Raw genomic sequence first — 17,702 nt, forward strand, 5'->3', positions numbered from 1 at the left:
AGACAAAACTATTGTTTTTTGTGAATGGAGTCTGGTGGCTTTGAAGAGAGGGTCATGACCGCTTCAGTACCAAGGTGGAAAGGGCTGTTTGGTGGCAAGTTGTGAAAATAAAAACAAGAAACAGATTCTCTTTCGATTTCGTTTTGCAGTAAAAGCCTTCATTGTCTCTAGACGGATAAGAGTTATTCCCAGAGTGCTGTGTCACTGTGTGCAGATATTGCCAGGAGTGTGTGGTCATGCCAGTGACTCTTTGCGGAGGCTTAAATCAAAAAAGGAGCAGCTTGTTTTACAGGAATCAAACACAGTAGGCTGACATTCATCCCAGGAGGGACATGGACATGCCTTCATTAAGTGCTTGGCTTGTGTCTGTGCTTGTGTTTCTGGCTCCAGCTTTATTTTGGCTGCAAGTGTTGATGTGTGGGTCTAACGAACAGTCTCAAAGGGAGGAGAGTGTCAGATGTATTTTTAAAAAGAGCTGTGAGGACTAACGCTGAGGACAGTGAGACCGTTAGCTGTAGCGAGAGGAAGTGTTTGTCCAGACGGGAGGAAGCATTCACCCGCCGTCATCTGTTTCTCCCTCCCAGATGACTCCAACCCCAGTCTGTCAAAGGACATCAGCAGTGCGCTCTCCACGGTGCCAGAATGTTTTGACTCGGAGGGAGGCTTCCCGTTGGAGGACGAGCTGCACATCGAGCCCCTCAGCCTGGACGGTCTGAGCATGCTCAGCGACCCCGACATGGTGCTGCCGGACCCGTCTGTGGAGGATACTTTCCGCAGTGACAGACTCTGAACACGAAGAGCGTCACAAGACAAGAACGTGCACACGTGGATTTGCAGTGTATAGTGTACAAATCTGAATGTGCATGCAACCAGTCTGTGTAGGGGCGCTGTGCATGCATCCACTGCCACTAAGATTCATCAAATGTGAAAGACACGCACACTTTCTAAGGAGGTGACCTGTGAACAAACGCCTGCTTCATGCAAAGTTACCCTCGCACACGCCCGAGCTCCTTTCTCTCTGACGCTGTTTTAAACGAGCCGGATCGATGCAGTTTTCGGGTTTCTGAATCAGCACTAGGAGCAGAAGCAGGTCCGGCTCTGACAGCCTGAACCTCCTCCAGACCGCTCCCCCCCCCCTCCAACCAAAAAGACTCGGACGATCGAGTCCTCCCGCTCCCGTCTCATCACCAGCTTCGCATCCCCCACCCTCCCTCCTCCCCGCCGAAGCCATGGCAACCTTCATCGCCATGGTTACACGCCATAGCAACCCCATCACCGTCCTGGAGAGCAGCAGAGCTGCCGACACGTAATTGACTTGTCTTACAGCTCCAGTGAGTGAGCGAGGGAACGGGAGCCCAGAGCTGCTGTTCTAACAGCTGGAGCAGCGACACGCGTCACCAACATCTGTACAGAGCAGCCGTGCTACTTCAGGCTCCTGAACAATCGTGGTAGAAATGAAGACTAGAGGAGATTAGAGCTTTTGTTTTATGGTATCAGATTATTTTTGAGATGTTTGCCACAGATCTATAAATATAGTTATATATACATACGCATATATATATATATATATATATATAAAAAGCCTCAATTTCAATCTGAATAGAATGTATTTTCAAACTAGAAACAAAAAGGGCAAACTGTTTACAAAGATGAGATTTTAATAAGTAAATATTACTTAAAAGTATAGATTTTTGAATTTCTAATTAAGAAATAAAATTCTAAGATGTGTTGAACGAATGCTATATTTTTCCTTACAATCTGGATGGATACTCCCCCCTCTCCCCCGTCTCCCCCTCTCACAGATGAGTCGGCTGAACTTTTGACGGCACTGGGACCGCGTCAAAACCCCGTTTTAAAAAGGAACCTTTTTTGTGACTTGTTTTTGAAAATACTTCTGTGTTTGTACATTCATCGCATACGTTTTACATTTTGTACCGACTTGTAATGGCGCTTGTACTGTACTTAAACTCTTGTCGTGAATAAGGGCATGCGCTGTGCTACTGTGGATCCATTTTGTCCTAAATATCTGTTTGCATCCGGCTTCCTGCCCCTCGTGTTACAGCAGTACAGTTGCCCCCACCCTCCCTCCCCCCTCCCTGGCTGAACAGTCAAAGTGACTCATTCAGAGAGCAGACTGTAATCATGTGGACATCGGACATCATGTAACATTGCACTTAAACCTCTTTTTGCACTAATTGGTTGGCAGCGTGTAGACGGATACTTTTACACCTGGTGAGAATGTTTTTGTTTCCTTGTTTTAACCTGATAACCCAAAGAAGTCGAGTGAAGCCATCGCTAAAACCTTTATGTGACTAAATATGTGTGTATAGCACTGCACAAACACACATTTCAGAAGCACCAGCAGCGGGTGTCTGCTTTTAGTACCATGCGAGACACTGGTGATGAGATGAGATGTTACTTTCTGGGCTTTGACCACGTGCTCCTGTAGTGACATGTTTTTATAAAGACTCGGCCATTCAGGGCATCCGGTGTCCCCTCGTGTCTGTTTTGATAAAGTAAGAGAGCTGTTTTTAATACTGCTTCTGAAAAGGATTTGGAGCAAACGTCTTTCTTTGCTCCTCAAGCTATGCAACTTTTCTCAGTGAAGCGAAAAAAAAAAAAAAAACCCGTTGAACGGGTGCAACTTGGACATGATGCAGTGCGGCACGGCTTGCAGGTTCATTTTGTTGCGTGCACACAATGTGGGGGGATCAAATTTGCGACAAGTCCCAATATTACATGTGTCCAGTGTCCACGGTGTGTGTGTGTGTGTGTGTGTGTGTGAGTGAGAGAAGAGGGTCCGTGCAGTCGGAGAACCAGAGCTTTTGTTGACATAGAAGAACCTCGTGCAGCGTGTTGGATCGCAGGCTCACCGTTTGTGTTTCAGCTATGAAAGAGATTCAGTGTGATTATTTGTCAAATGCAAAATGAAGAGCGGTGTCGGGGTCATCATGTGGACGTTTTCTAAGAGTTTATATTCAATTTCAGCTATTAAACATTTGTACCTGCTCTCTCGTTGACTTTGTAAGACGGTGGGCTGAATTATGGAGCCACTTTGCAGTTCAATTTTCCCGTGTTTGTACCGTTTTGTTTCCCGTCTGTCTGTCTGTCCCTCCTCTGTCCCAGCCTGTTTCCTGCTGCCTTCTGCTGCCTTACTTTGTCGTATTTTGACTTTTCATATTCCAGCAGTAACCTGTATCAGCTAGTAATCACGTTAGCTTTAGTTCTGTTTGGTACTAACGGCCCATCTTTCTGTCACTTAGTCTCACTGTTTCATTTGTTTGTTTTTTTTTGTGTCTTACTTTTTTAGTTGCATATTAAAATGTACAGTTCTGTTATTTAAAGAATGTTTTTGTCCACTAGTGTTACTACTTTTTTTTTTTTTTTTATTGCAATGTCATTTGAGTTTGTTTCCCCCCCCCATCCCCCCCAAGATATAAAATCTTTTTGGTTTGTAACGTATGTTATAGTGCTTATCTTTCTGATTTAATATAAACAATAAAACTCTATACTGTGTAATGAGGCCGACGCTTCTGCTGTGTCCATGTTACCGGCTGTGGTTGCTGCTCCGGCCACTAGATGGCAGCAGTGTGGTGCCGTTTCCCATGTTGAGTCTAAAACTGTGATGTTTGTCGAGCTCTTTCTCTTTCTGTTTGCTGACTGATGATTTCTAAACAAAGTCAGCTGTACTTTATTTCTCTTTTGGTGAGAAGATGTGATTCTCACCATCAAACCACAGCTTTATTTTACAAACAAAGCTCACGGACCATCAGTTTAGGAAGAGACTCTGAGCCGGCAGCCGATTTAAGGTCTAATTTAGAGGTTCGACACATGAAATAATCTTCTCCGTCATCTGTCATCAGTCTGTCAAAGTTTCCTCACTTTTGGATTTTTACTTTTCAGGACGGCCGTGTGGTGAAGGCCAAGTACTGGTTCCTAAAACTCTACAGTTTGGACAAATATCTGGACTCTTCTGTAGAAAAAATGGGTTTCTCTTGACTGCGACATCACTGGCTTAAAGTTTTTTTTCTTGTTGTGACCTCTGCAGCTCATCAAAGGCCACCTGAAGGGGAAATTAATGGCAGTAATACTCAGTGTTTATTTGCCAAGATCCAAATTGGAGTCACATGGTAACAATTTGCTTATTTTTCTTACTAGCTCCCTACCAGCCTGCAGAGACGCTCCACTGTGGGGTTAAATCACCGGGGACAAATTCACCATCAGATTCCTTCAGTGTTTCCACAGACTGTGATTCCTTGTAATAAGCTGCAGCAACAGCAAGAAAAAGTGCCGTCGCTTTGATATATCACTGCTCAGTGGGTTTTGAGCATCACTGACATCAGAATCATGTTAACAAAGAACATGTATGTGGGCACGTGTGGCTGGAAAAGTGCTTTCTTTTCAATACATTTTTACCCACAATTGGTTAATATTGGATTTATAGATCTGACATTTGGCAGCCAGCAGGCACTGCAGCCCTGCAGCCCTCTCGCTCACACACAAACAGTAGACATACAGTATAGGATGTGAGAGGACAGTATAGTCTGGCAGATGGACCGTGTGGGCTCCTGAAAATCAGCCAAACTCGCGTATAGACGGCAATCTGGGAGTGAATTCCCAAAACAACACACACACACACACACACACACACACACACACACGGAGTGAGGTATCTTAAGAGATAATCACAGTCATCAGTCAGAGAACTGGAGCTGGTCCACAGAGTGAGTCTGGGCAGGTCAGGATGCCAGGCTGAAATTCCCCTGAGGATGATGTTGGAGTGTGTGTGTGTGTGTGTGTGTGTGTGTGTGTGTGTGTGTACCGTCCAGCTGGTGGGAACCTGAAGGAGCACTGAACTGAGCTGCTGGCACAAAGTAATTACTGAAGTCTGTTCAGACTGACTGTATCCGCAAGCTGCTTTTGTTTTATTTAACGTTTAAAATTCAGACTTGGAGCGACGACCTGTACGTACAAACATAGAGATGTATGGAGAGAATCATTTCTATGTTTACTGACAGGTCTTTTGGTGAATCTAAGATGATGGGGTTTACTCTGCCTTTAATTTAATCAGGTACTGTTACAGGTGTGTTTACAGCAGTGATTTCTCTACACAGCTGTGAGAAAGGTGTGTGGACCATTTTAGCATCTTTCAGCGTCTAGTTTTTATGTTATGAGCTGTAGCTTTACTGTTCTGGTTCACTCCTACTGACCACGTGAGCCACATTCCCACCAGAGCAGCTTTTAGAGGGAAACCAGCCGTGACAAACCCAGAGTTAGCAGGACAGTATGGAGCATCTGGCACAGTGTTCCCGGTGTTGGGCCCCACCGCCCTGCATGTTTTTAGATGGTTCCCTGCTCCGACACACCTGATTCAAAAGATCTGCTCATCGCAGAGCTCCGCAGAAGCCTGCTAAGGATCTGTTCCTTTGAATCAGGGGTGTTAGAGCAGAAACATTCAGGCCAGTGGGGCCCTCGGGACCAGGAATGGGAAACACTGATCGAGCAGCTAAGGAGTCAGATATTTAATCTGACTCTAATGTGACTCTGTGTTGACGTATGATTCCTCTGCTAACTCGTGCAGCAGACCAGGTAGAGACAGTATGAGCTCGTTCTGCCGTCCGTTAACGCAGCTGTGAAGTCAAATGTCTGAATTCATGCGTATATAACTGGCAGAACATTTCTATGTCAGCTTACAGATTGTTTGAGGTGGTGATTGAAGAGATGCTGCTGCTGCTGCTGTGGCACATTTCAACACATTTTATTAACGGCCCCCTTTTTTCTAAACTCTAACCACGTCTTCATGAAACAGTTCTGCAGCCTCTTCTTCAGCTTCAGGGGACAGGAACCTTCTGCAGTGATGGTGAATGTGCATTAAACACAGTGGTGGCCTTCTCTGCTGGCCTAAACTCAGAATCACTGACTTACGTTTTAATATTTTCCCATTAACCTTTTTAGATTATTCCTAATAGTCTCTGCTCTTCATTTCATAGTGTGTCTCTGTGTCTCTGGGCTGGGGGGCTTCCAGCAGTGTATGTCTATATTAGAGCTTTTATCCAATCATATTTCAGCCATCATGTGTTGCCAGGGTCAAAGAAATGAACGCCTCTGTGTTTGGAGCCGAGTCGGTGGTTAAAGTGTTTGGTGACTTGTTGAATTCTTTTAATTGGGTTTCTTGCTTTAGTGATGTCATTCATTCTCCAGCATGAGATCCCTGTCTGCGATGCAGCGTCCTGTTCTACTGCCTTTCTGTATAATAGTGATGGTTTCTATAGCCGTGACGTCATAATGATGGTATTAAGAGGTGGTTTATTCAGGTAGGACACCACTGAAGGCCCAGGTGTAAAATGAACTGTCCCACAGTGCCGTGAAGGAGGAGGACAGCCGAGCGTCGACCCTGACCTCTCACCTCCTCATCTCTGTTTCTCTACTGTGACAGCGTCTCCCCCCTCTGCTTCCTGGTTGGTTACTCCTCGTCAGGTGACTTTTTTTCTTTCACCCTGTCGTACTTTTACTTTAATAGATCGGATCTATCCTGGTTGTCTCCACCATGAGAGGAAAGCAGATGTCCTGAAGTTTTTCCATCCATTTCTACTAATAATGATGATGAACGAGTGTGAATACTAAACATATTTAACTTTAAATATCTTACATCTTTCACTTTGAATGTTTATCAGTATACTTATTGACCATTTTTATGATTTAAGTCCAAATATCACAAAAAAAAGCTTTTACCTTTGGCTGAGCAGGGAAAGTTGTATCAGTAGAACCAAAATGTGAAGTGAAGCAGAAACAGACCTCCTGAATAACTCATGACAGTTTGTGACTGAAACATCAGACCTGTGGAGCGCAGCAGAGACTGTGACCTTCCTCAAAGTATTCACGAAGCAACCATAAATGTCTTATGTCCATAATGTTTTCCACATTCTGCTTTTCTGTATTTGAGGTTTGACCGTGTGTGTTATCTCGAAGAACAAACTCCTGATATCCACATGTGAGTAGTGGATGGAAACACACATCAGTTAGCATTTTCTTTTGCAGATTTTCTGTAAATTCTGTTAAATGTTGTGCTTTTCAGTATATAATATGGAATACTTACCGAGCACTCCTTGTTAACTTGAAGCCACAGTGTGTTTAATTTGAATATTCCTTCTTGGATGGCTTCAGTTTCCCTCAAAATATTAAAAAAAGGTTATGGAAATAGTAAAATTGGGAAACAATGAGCTGTTTCCGCTGACGTCGTCTCATATTAGTTTATTAGAATCGTTGACTTTCTTTGTCTTTGCACACAGACGGTGTGAAACACTGACTGGCATGAAAGAATAATTACAACTTGCCCAACAGAAACAAACTCCTGAACCCACACTTTTCTTTACATAGCCTCGTTTATTCTCTCCAAACCAGGTGGAGGAAATGCAGCTGACCTGGATTTCTTCTCCATCTTCACCAGTAATCACAGGTGCAGCAGTGAAAGCTCACAATCACAACTTTAACTAAACTACTGAACCACTTTGATTTCCTGTTTTCTCCACATTCGCATCCTGTCCGTGCTGTTTTTTTTTTCTCCTCTGTCTTTGCAGTTAACTGCTCTCATGTCCTTGCTCTTTTACTGTTTGCAGTGAGAAGCACCCTTGACTTTCCCGGCTCTGTGTTTTTACCACATGTTTTGCTGATGTTTATGTGGCTGAGCGAGTCGTGGCGTCTGTGCTGTTTTCCAGATAATTCTGCCCAGACCCCACGGAGAGAAGATCTAAAAGCTGCATCAGAAAATGTCTCCGGGTTGAGTTTCTTCAGGTGGTTGTGATATTGATAAAAGAGGAGATAGAAGTAGTGTTTGGAACGCTTTCTCCCGTTTTCATTTAAAGGCTGGGCAGATGTCAAAAAGTGCTGGCATGGAATGAAAGTCCGGGAGCAGCCCACACTTTCTGATGGACTCGCTGCTCATTCAGTGCAGCGTAAAAGACTCACAACGATGTTTTTTGCTCTTTGTAGGCGCAAAACATACAGTGAAGCCAGTTAAGACACTGTTGTGCTCTTCTGGCATAAATTAGATGTGTGTTTGCGTGAAAGAGGGTGAAGAAAGAAAGAAACATGAAGCCTCAGCACATAAAATACAAACTGTGGCGCTTAACAGATACAAAAATAGAACTTTCTGAAATCCATGAAAGGACCATTGTGGAGGATTTAGTGGCATCTTGCTATGAACTGAATCCCCGGCGCCTCGCTCCTCCCTTTCCAAGCGTGTACGGTTTCTTAAGCTAAATGATAACAGTGATCCACCACTACAACAGTCTTCTCCTCCTTTCTCCTGATTTGTCTTCCAACCATTTGTCATGTGAAACATGACGGTGCAACATGGGGACGTCTGGACTCGGATGTATAAAGAGAGCTGACATAACTCAGCTCAGCTCAGCTCAGCTCAGCTCAGCGGTGCATGAAGTCACAAAGGTTTGAATAAAAGTACCCGGATCTTCAGTCTCTTTTAGAGTTTCCAAACGTTATCTGACTGCATGGATCAAATTCTGATGGTGAAACGAGACATTTTGTGGTCCAAAAAAACTATCTGCTGATTTCCAGATGTCTTAACTTGATGTAAGTCTACGGGGAAAAAGTCTTTTTGGGTCCAATGGCAACACGATGGATGCTGCTGTTGTAAGTACACGGTTAAATTGGCCTAAAAGCCTTCGTGCACGTCCAGTGTAGCTATAAAAGGTTCCTTCTACGCTGACAAACACTTCTGCTGAAATGTTCAGGTCACCAGATTCATCACCTGCTCCAAGTTTCAGGATCCGTCCAAGAGATGAGTTTTAATGGGAACATCTGATCACTGCAGCAACTAAAAAAAAAAAAAGTGATCCCACTTGTGATCTGTATTTTTAGCGTGCTGGGTCACACCTCTGGGTTTGTGTGTTGTGTGTTGTGCGAGTGACTGAAATAGCTTGATCCCACACAACAGGAGCAGGAGGAGCAGCAGCCTCTGATGTGCGGTCGGTCTGTCGTGTGGATGGAGGCTTGGATGTGGTCGGTGCTGGGTTTGGCTTTTGTTTACATGCTTCGGTGTTTTTCTCAGCCAACAAGTTTGAACCACATTTCTGCTCGGCGGGAACATCTGTTGGCAATAGGAGAGTCAGGGATGACTGTGTTTCCTGAGAGTTTCCTGAGTGTTTGTGGTTTTTCTTTGGTAGATGAGTTATTTTTACACACACACACACACACACACACACACACACACACACACACACACACACACACACTGCAGTGGTGTTGATTCACTCCTGCAGCTGTGTTTGGTGGCTCATGGATATTTGTATTGAGATGCCGAGATGTGGTTCTTCAGACTACCGTGCCCCTGACATAAACACAACTTGTCCACCGTATCTGTGGAACCTCAGCTCGCTGCACTCACAGTAACATCCAGTGTGTGTGTGTGTGTGTGTGTGTGTGTGTGTGTGTGTGAGAGGTTTACTGGTGAGACACTGGTGAGGTAACGTCAGCAGATGTTTCCCATCCAGACGGCCTGTTTAGACCAACTCTGACAGGTCGGTGTGAAGCAGCAGGGAGAAGCCTCTCTGTTCACCACCTCTCCGTGCAGGTATCCACACACATCTCCCAAAACCAACACATAATGTAACCTCATGCTGGCAAGTGGAGTTTAGTTTGTAGTATGTTCTTTAACAGGGTGAGGGTTTGATGCTGCGGCCGTTTGACTGCAACAGGCTCAGTTCAACACTGATGCCTCTGTATGAGTGACTCAAATAAACCCCACCATCAGTGAGGACACAGTAGTCTGGCTGGATGGTCAGGAGATGCTGTGTGAAGGTCTACTGCTCTCAATCCAAACCCCGTTCATCATTCTCCAATGTGTTTTTTTTATTTTCCTGTGGTTTCTGAGGCGATCGAATGCAGTCCTCACTCCTGGAATCACTAGCACAGGGACCGCCAGCATCAACAGAGAGTCAGAGTTCTCTCAGTCAATATAAACACCAGCAAATTCATTCCTCTTCCAGTTAAGGATTGTGGGAAATGACTCGGTAGTTATGTTACTTCACTTTGCTTTGTGATCCCAGCGGCGTCTTTAAATCACCTCTAAACACGCAGGAAAAGAAAAGAAAACCAGAAGAATGACATTCGACACAAAGACACAATAAAAACCAGTAAAACAGATCATTGTTCACGGAAGATAGAAGAATAAAATAAAGTGCAGTAAAGAAATCACACCAATATATTATATAAATAATCATGAGCAGATTATATTTTCATATTTCTATCCAGGCAGTGTTGTGCTGTCAATCATGTGGCTGTGGAGGTCAGACATGGTTTTGTTTCACACTTAATAATCCTTACAAATACCAAAATGACACATCTTCTGATACATCCATCATGCACAACCTGTTTCAGAGTGATGTGGACCACCAGGCTGAAACCAGGCTGAGGTTTCCTACACTGCATCTTCTTTCATGCTTCATGCACACGCTGGTGTTTGATGATTTATTCATCCTTCCAGTTGAGAGCAGCACGTGACTGTTTGCTTGCTGTACATAAAGTCTTGTTGCAGATGTCGGGCCTGTTTTACAGAACTCAAACAGTCCAGTAAATGTACTCATGGTATTTACTGGAGGATTTAAGTGGCTTTTGGTCTGTGTTATTTTCTGCTATGGGAAAGCGGGTGGTGAAATGACCGTGGTGGTTGCATGTAATGAATAGTTCTTATTGTGATGAGCTTGGGCGGCAAATGTCTCCATGACTGACTCAAGCCCTGACGGACAAGCCTGGGAAGCAGCTTTGTTTCGGAGGACTTGTGAGCCTGAGAGTCGCAGACTGTAATTCTCTCATACCTTCCTGCCAGCCGTAAATCAAACTAGTTGTTTCTCTTTGTTCCACCTCTTTTATTTTATGAACTTTATGAACCCCATACATCAAGCCTTCACGGCCTGCCCACTGTATAATTGTGCTGCAGCCACGAAGCCCCGCGCCACATCCCAAACATCCCAAACATGTCACAACATCACATCCATGTATGCGGTAATGTGTTGCCCAGGTGACGGACGACAGCTTGAGATGAAAGCAGGAAGTGCCTGCAGGCTCTCCTGAAGACTTTAACGCTCTGAAGATATAAAAGCCTGTCATGTCATCCAGCGGGCACATACGCCTCCACTTTAATTACCACCCATGATGCATGCTGGGATTGTGCCATCCTGCCGACAAATGTAGACGATCAGAGAGCTCTCGTTGCTTTTTCTTCCTTTACCTCTTGAATCTGTTTTCAGCCCAAACTCACATCAACATCCCTGAGAGAGTCTCAGCACTCTTCACAAACACGCTGCTCCAGACGGTGAGGACGACACTCTTCTAGGTTTTTAATCTCCCGTCTGTGCTGCTCAGACCTGCATGTTGTCTTGTTGCAGCTTTAGCCTGCTGGGCAAACGTGCAGAGAGGAACATGGCACTAAGAGAACACACACCAAGGACTGTTTGTTTGGCTCCATCATCACAGGACGTCTACCTGATGACTTTTTAAAACATAATCTGACTGCCGTGTCGATTTGTGTACACTGTTATATACATGTGTGTAATACTCCTCCACTTCTCTGCAGTGTGAGCTGGGAGGACATTAAAAACAAGTCAAACAACTCGACTTCAGTGACGACTTCAGACGTCAGACAGATAACCTGTGATGCACGACTCAACTATTTGGCTTTTTTTTGTTTTTAGATAAGGTCACAAAGTCTCCACCTCTCTGTGACTAAACCTGTAGTAGAATGTTTCCAACCAGAAACCATGTTATCCTGGTTAAGGGTTTGATTTCTCTTGTCAGTGCACTGATGCATTCAGACCAATAAGTCTGTAAGTTGTTGTACAAATGGGAAAAGTTTGGCCTCCCCAGAGAGGTTGTCGATCAGTTCTGAAGACTTTTAACGTCTTGTCAGTTTTATAGTAATCATGCTTAATTACTTCTTAGTGAAAGTGAGCTCATACTTTGTTCTTCTAGAGGTTGAAGAACTGCTGATGGACCTCATCAGCAGGGAACTGTATCATTTCATTGCTCACACAGGAGGTAAGTTTGCTCACAATATTACTTCACCTCATACTGACTGAACAATAAAACAAACAAGCCAAGAAAACCAGCCAATGAACTCAGTGAAATCAGTTCAGTCCTAACACACCACAAACAGCTGCAGCAATAAAGCCTTGAGATATAATCAGTGAGAATGAATAATTAGGTAAAAATAGAAAAGGACAGCAACCTCGAGAAGCAGATTAGAGATATATTGAGGCTGGAAGCTGACTTGTGTTGTACGGCTGCCACTTGGATGATTGTGTGCATCCTCAAGAATCAACGCTAAACGTCTGCGATGCCGTAAATAGCATGAAAAGAGGGAGCAGCCGTCAGGATGTGAAGTTCAGTCAGCAGCAGACTGGACAAAGAAGCGAGAGAGAAGCCTGTCGACATGATTTCAACATTAATGATTCAGTAACCATCTTGTTTAGTTATGTTTACGTCGGCCCACTTTTTAATCCACCTACACACCAAACATTTCCAAGTCAGACAGCGACAAAGCACAGAGCTTCCTGACTGCAGCCGTGTTAAGGCTGTGTGGAACGTAGGACTGCTCACACCACCACCGGCAGTCTTTCATCAGTGGTGCTGTGTGAAACCCTGTCCACCCATCAAGTTTCTCCAGTCACACTGGCAGGCTGCCAAGCTCAGTAAAAACCTGAAAGAGAGAGGAGGGGGTGTAGCACTCCAACCGTACCCCCTCCACCTCCCCACTAATGTCTTTGAGGAGCAGTAAAGTGCCTCTCAGAAGCCTCTTATTACCGAGCAGCACACACACACACTCACACACTCTCACACAAAGAGAGAGAGAGAGAGCGTCCGTGTATGAATGTGATGATGACTGTAAACACTCGGCTGTCTGTCTCTCAGTAAACACACTGCGCTCTAAACAGCAAAGTGTGCTCAGTAACGATGGGGAAAATGTTTCTACAAGCCGGGACAAGCTTACAGAGCTCGGAGCACTTAACTAATCATTATATACACACATGTAGAGAAAGAGAGAGACACTTACTGCTGATGGAAACATTTCTGTACGGTTTACAGCAGCTGGCTAAATACATTTCTAATAATTTCCAGCTCCTTATGTACCTGCGTGGACAGCCAGCCTTGACTGCCTCTGAAGGCTGCGTCTCCTTGGTGGGGATGAATCTCTTCACGACACAAATGTGAAGAACATGAAGAAACTGTACTCAGAAGATCAAGAAGAGACTAAACCTGCTGTTTAAGGGCCCCAGAGCCACAATATGAATGTGTGGAAGGCAACAAAATACTTTAATACACTTAGAGTCCAGTTTTTGTGTGTGTGTGTTTCCTTCCCAAGCTGCTCAGGGATAATAACATAATAAGTTATTATTTGATTTGACTAAATCAGCCTCATACCAGCTTGACTAGAAAAGTATTTCTGCACAGAGGATCCATCTCTTACCCTGGAATCACATTAGGAAGGGATCTCTCCTCACAGCCAGTATAGACGGGAGGAGTTACAGCGACCTTACAGAATTACTCTCTCAATGTACACACGAGCGTACGAGTGTCACTTTAGACAGACTTTAAAAAAAAAAGTGGATGTATCCTTTAAATTTAATCTACTATCCTAGGTTCTCTTTCCAGAAAGAAAAGACTGTAACCCATTTGACCAGTTTACTGCCAGGATGCCATTTAGACCCATTCATGGTGAACCGTAATGCAACTACAGCTGCAGAGGAGTCCGGCCAAAAAAGGTCAAGGAAGGTGGCAGACAGACTGAAAAGGGTGATTTTATCTCACAGTGCTTCTCCATGAAGTTAAACTTAAATTACTAAACAACACAAAAGTTATTTACAAAGAAACATAATTTCAAAACTCAACTGTGGCTACTCAAAAAAGGAGCTATCACACTGTGGCAGCACATCTCTGCTCCTTATATAGGACATTCAATCACAGCTTGGCTCACTTCAGCTCTACCATTCTGCAGCACGGTGACCCGGTCTGCAAACAAATCTGCCTCTGCATCATTGTACACACTACAGACCTCTAGGCGTTTCTCCACAAGCTAAACAAGTGAGATCAATATTAATTTATGCGTTTTAATACCAAAAAGAAGCTTTTGTCAAAAGACAAAAAAAACCCTCCACTTGGTCCGACCCAATGATGTCACTCTGACATCACCAACACCATAAATTGAGGAAGTGCTCGGCCGGCCTCCTCTCCAAACATCTACTCCCGCATGGTGAGACAGAACAAACAAAAGGTAAGTACGAACAAAGGAACGAACAACTGAACCACTTAATAAAAGATACCTGAACTAATTAATGACTGTTTTACTTTAATCCTTCATGTGATGGACGTAAACTGTAACCTAATAACACAAACAACAGTATGAGCCTTGATGTTCCGCTGGCCTGGTTAAATTAAAGCTAAACTCACCACTTTGTCAGCACAGACAATTATGATCCTTACAATCCAAGTCCTGTAGCTAATTTGTCTACCTTTTCTTACAGTAGGTGTGTTTTTAAAAAAAATAGAAAGAACCAGCCTTTAATTTGGTGTCACGCTGGTCATGACCTGCACACATACTCCAGATTTAGTCATTTCCTGTGAATCCCTTGTGCTTGGGGTGCACTACTGGGACTCAGGTAGGTAGAGAGGGGTGAAATACACCACCCTGCTGCCCCAAATACTCACTAGAGCACCAGGTGTAGATTAATCCGCCGGTGAAAGTAGTCCCTCGCAAATGCACTATTTACTCCCGTTTGTGTTTAAAACTGAATTTATATGTTTGAGATCATACATTTACATCCTCAGTATGAGCCGAGTGGCTGTTTGATATGAAAATATGTACTTTGAGTCAAGCAACTATATTTGTGCTTGAAATACTCTAATTAAAGCGAGCACACGTCTTATTATCTGAGGGACTGACCCCACCTGATGCTGCCTGTCTGATGCTCCTGTGGGTTTATGGTTGTCTGCAGTTCAACATTTATACATTTGTAAATCACTCTCCTGGCATCTGTTACAGGCTTCAGATGGCTGCAGCATCACATCCCGCATACGTGTGAGTCATCCGATTCGGCATAATATTTACACCAGCAGCGTGACCCTGTGTGGTCAAAAACAAGCCAACTAGTAGGAACGGAAACTGTCATGTGAGATCAGACAGACAGACAGACAGACAGACAGACGGGCTGCTGTAACGTCCCTGCAGCTCACTACTGTCGTGCCGTTTCCTCTGTTATGTCTGCACGGCTCCAGATGAGAGTTCAAGGTCGCGTGTTGAAATTGTAGCACATCTCGGATGACTTGTCTCTGCCTTGGCTGCGCTTGAAGGGAGTGTGACAGACCGAGGTGGAGACGGTTCACGGAAAGGCCGCGTCGTTGCTTTGCCACCACTAAGTCAGGCCATTTGTACTGCTGGATAAGCAGTGTAGGAAACTGGAGAAGACCTGCATGTTACCACCTCATACATCACACAACGTGCTCCAAGTGTGAAACTAAACCTGCTAAAAGGGGGACGTGGTACTTCGGATGTAAACCTCAGTGAGAAACAAAGGAGGTGCCCCCGGGGGGATACAGTTACACATAGTTAGGAAAAAAGAGGGAATTTTAGACGTCGCTGTGAAAAAGGAAAGCTGCTGTGGAGTGATTAGCACAGAAAGGTGTCCTGACATGTAGATGGAGAGGAGGTTCACCACCCTACAGCGGACGCCTGGTGAGTCACAGAGGGGGAGGAAGGTGTGGAGTGGGTGACGGCATGTGGAGAAAGCAGGAAGAAATTAGGAAATAATGAGTAAAGTGTTGGATCTTAACTAAGTCACACAATACCACAGACTAACTCACTGATCTAGACAGTGGAAGTTTATAAAATCACTGTCACTTTGGAAATGGAATCTCTGCAAGGATCCTTTCTGTGATGCTGTCAGATACTTGGTGCAACCTGTTTGTATTTTAACCAGGTGAGCTGATCTACTGGACCAGTTCCAAAGCTTTTTGTACTCGGAAATCCAGGTTTAAAAATACAAGTTGTCCTTTAATAGAGGCCCAATGCCCTGACACCCACTTACATGATGATCCAGCCATTCATGTTTGTTATGCCTCTACTGCAGAGAGCCTATATGGATATTATATCATAGGAATATCATATAAAATATGCAGATGAGTGATAAATTAAAGTGAAATCCAATGAAGTGTCTCAGTGAGGTGCTGCTCCACCATGAGCCCCCAGTACAACTACAATAGTCCAGCTGACACAGATTCTCCTGAATCTTCTTAGTTTCCAGGACAAAATGTCATACAGGAGTATCTGAACGCCTTCATGGATGCTACAGGCACACTGTCGGGGTGATGGGGACCTTTTTTCTACCTTTCTGATGGTTTTCCTAGTTACTTTTCAGACTATGTTTTACATTCATCAACATAAGATCATGAAAAGCTCAAATATCTGGACAGATGCACTTCAGTTTGAAGTGAAGCAGCCCTTCGGCTCATGTGGAAGCTCCAGAAATGCCCTTAGATGCAAATATTTAGCTAATTTTTTGTGAATTTTACTCTAGAATGTCCACAGACATGTTAACAGATGAAACTTTCCTCACTCTCTCTTCCTCGGCTGCATCTGATCCAACACCTGGTGACCATTAAGTTATGAGTGCAGGGTTTTACTTGCTTCCTTGTGAGTTTTTTTTAATTTAAACTTCTATTTCAGTTTATCTTCCAGCACTTTGCAGCAGCTCCTCTTCACCTTCAGTATTTCTGCAGGAGACGTTGTGTGTGTCACCTCTGGCGCGCTGTGATTGGAGGAGGGAGGCGCGTTCCCCGCAGGAATGCAGCGCTCAGGTGGAGAGAGAGAGAGAGAGAGGGAGAGAGAGGGAGGGAGAGAGAGGGGAGACACCCGACACACAGACACACAGACCCGCAGCACCGCGCTCACACTCACCAGGACGGAGCTCTGGTGCAGGAGCTGCCGGCGGACCTGTGCGCACTGCAGCGGACTGTTCCTGCGCACTGAGGAGCTGTCTGCGCTGAGAGGAAGGTCAAGAAGTACAGAGAGGAAACAGCTACCTGTTGATACAAGCGGAGTCACCTGCCTGCAGGCGACAGTCGGACTGCTGTGCACACTTCAGGGACACAAGTGGCTTCTTTCTATTTGGAGTAATAGAAGAACCAACAAAAGGGGAAACTTTCTGCTCCTGGATGTCCAGCAGAAGATGCGTCCTCTTGTTCGCTTGTCCCCGAAGACTAAACTGATGTGATGTGTTTTGGGATCTGAGTAACACAGCTTGTTTGGATGGACGAGCTCTGCAGCTGAGAGAGAGAGAGAGAGAGAGCAAAGAGATCCATTTTAAAGTTTCCCTTTAAAAAGAAGGAGAAGAAGAGAAGGAGATCCGTGGAGCAGGGGGGGGATATGGATGGTGTTGGGTCAGACATCCGTGTGTCGCAGCAGCCTGCAGCCGGGATGCACTTTGCATCTGAGCCGCGACGTTTCTCACCATGACAGGGGAGCACAGCTGCACCTGACCACGAATGCAACACACCTGAAGCCAGTCCACGAGGATCCACCATGTCCCCGCCACCGAGGAGGTAAGACAGCGGACCTTAAAGTGTCTCTGACCTGATGAAGGTGGATCCCATGAGAACTGAATCATGGTGATCTAGTAGAAGTTCAGTCTTGATGG

The 17,702-nt window shown here is 44.7% G+C and overlaps 2 protein-coding genes across 2 annotated transcripts in view; both read left to right on the forward strand.

Annotated features, from left to right (window-relative positions):
• The window catches only part of crtc3 (CREB regulated transcription coactivator 3), a 33,699-nt gene extending 32,118 nt beyond the window's left edge, over positions 1 to 1,581 (forward strand). Inside the window, exon 15 of the mRNA XM_070834511.1 lies at positions 585 to 1,581. Coding sequence (XP_070690612.1) covers positions 585 to 790 — 206 coding nt within the window. The 3' untranslated portion in view covers positions 791 to 1,581. The remainder of the gene's footprint in view (positions 1 to 584) is intronic.
• A 15,996-nt stretch (positions 1,582 to 17,577) lies between these two features.
• Positions 17,578 to 17,702, forward strand: part of adamtsl5 (ADAMTS like 5) — a 30,161-nt gene continuing 30,036 nt past the window's right edge. Inside the window, exon 1 of the mRNA XM_070830401.1 lies at positions 17,578 to 17,607. Within this exon, the coding sequence (XP_070686502.1) occupies positions 17,588 to 17,607 (20 nt within the window). The 5' untranslated portion in view covers positions 17,578 to 17,587. The remainder of the gene's footprint in view (positions 17,608 to 17,702) is intronic.

This window comes from Pempheris klunzingeri, chromosome 1 (genome assembly GCF_042242105.1).
Source record: "Pempheris klunzingeri isolate RE-2024b chromosome 1, fPemKlu1.hap1, whole genome shotgun sequence".
Taxonomy (NCBI): Eukaryota; Metazoa; Chordata; class Actinopteri; order Acropomatiformes; family Pempheridae; genus Pempheris; species Pempheris klunzingeri.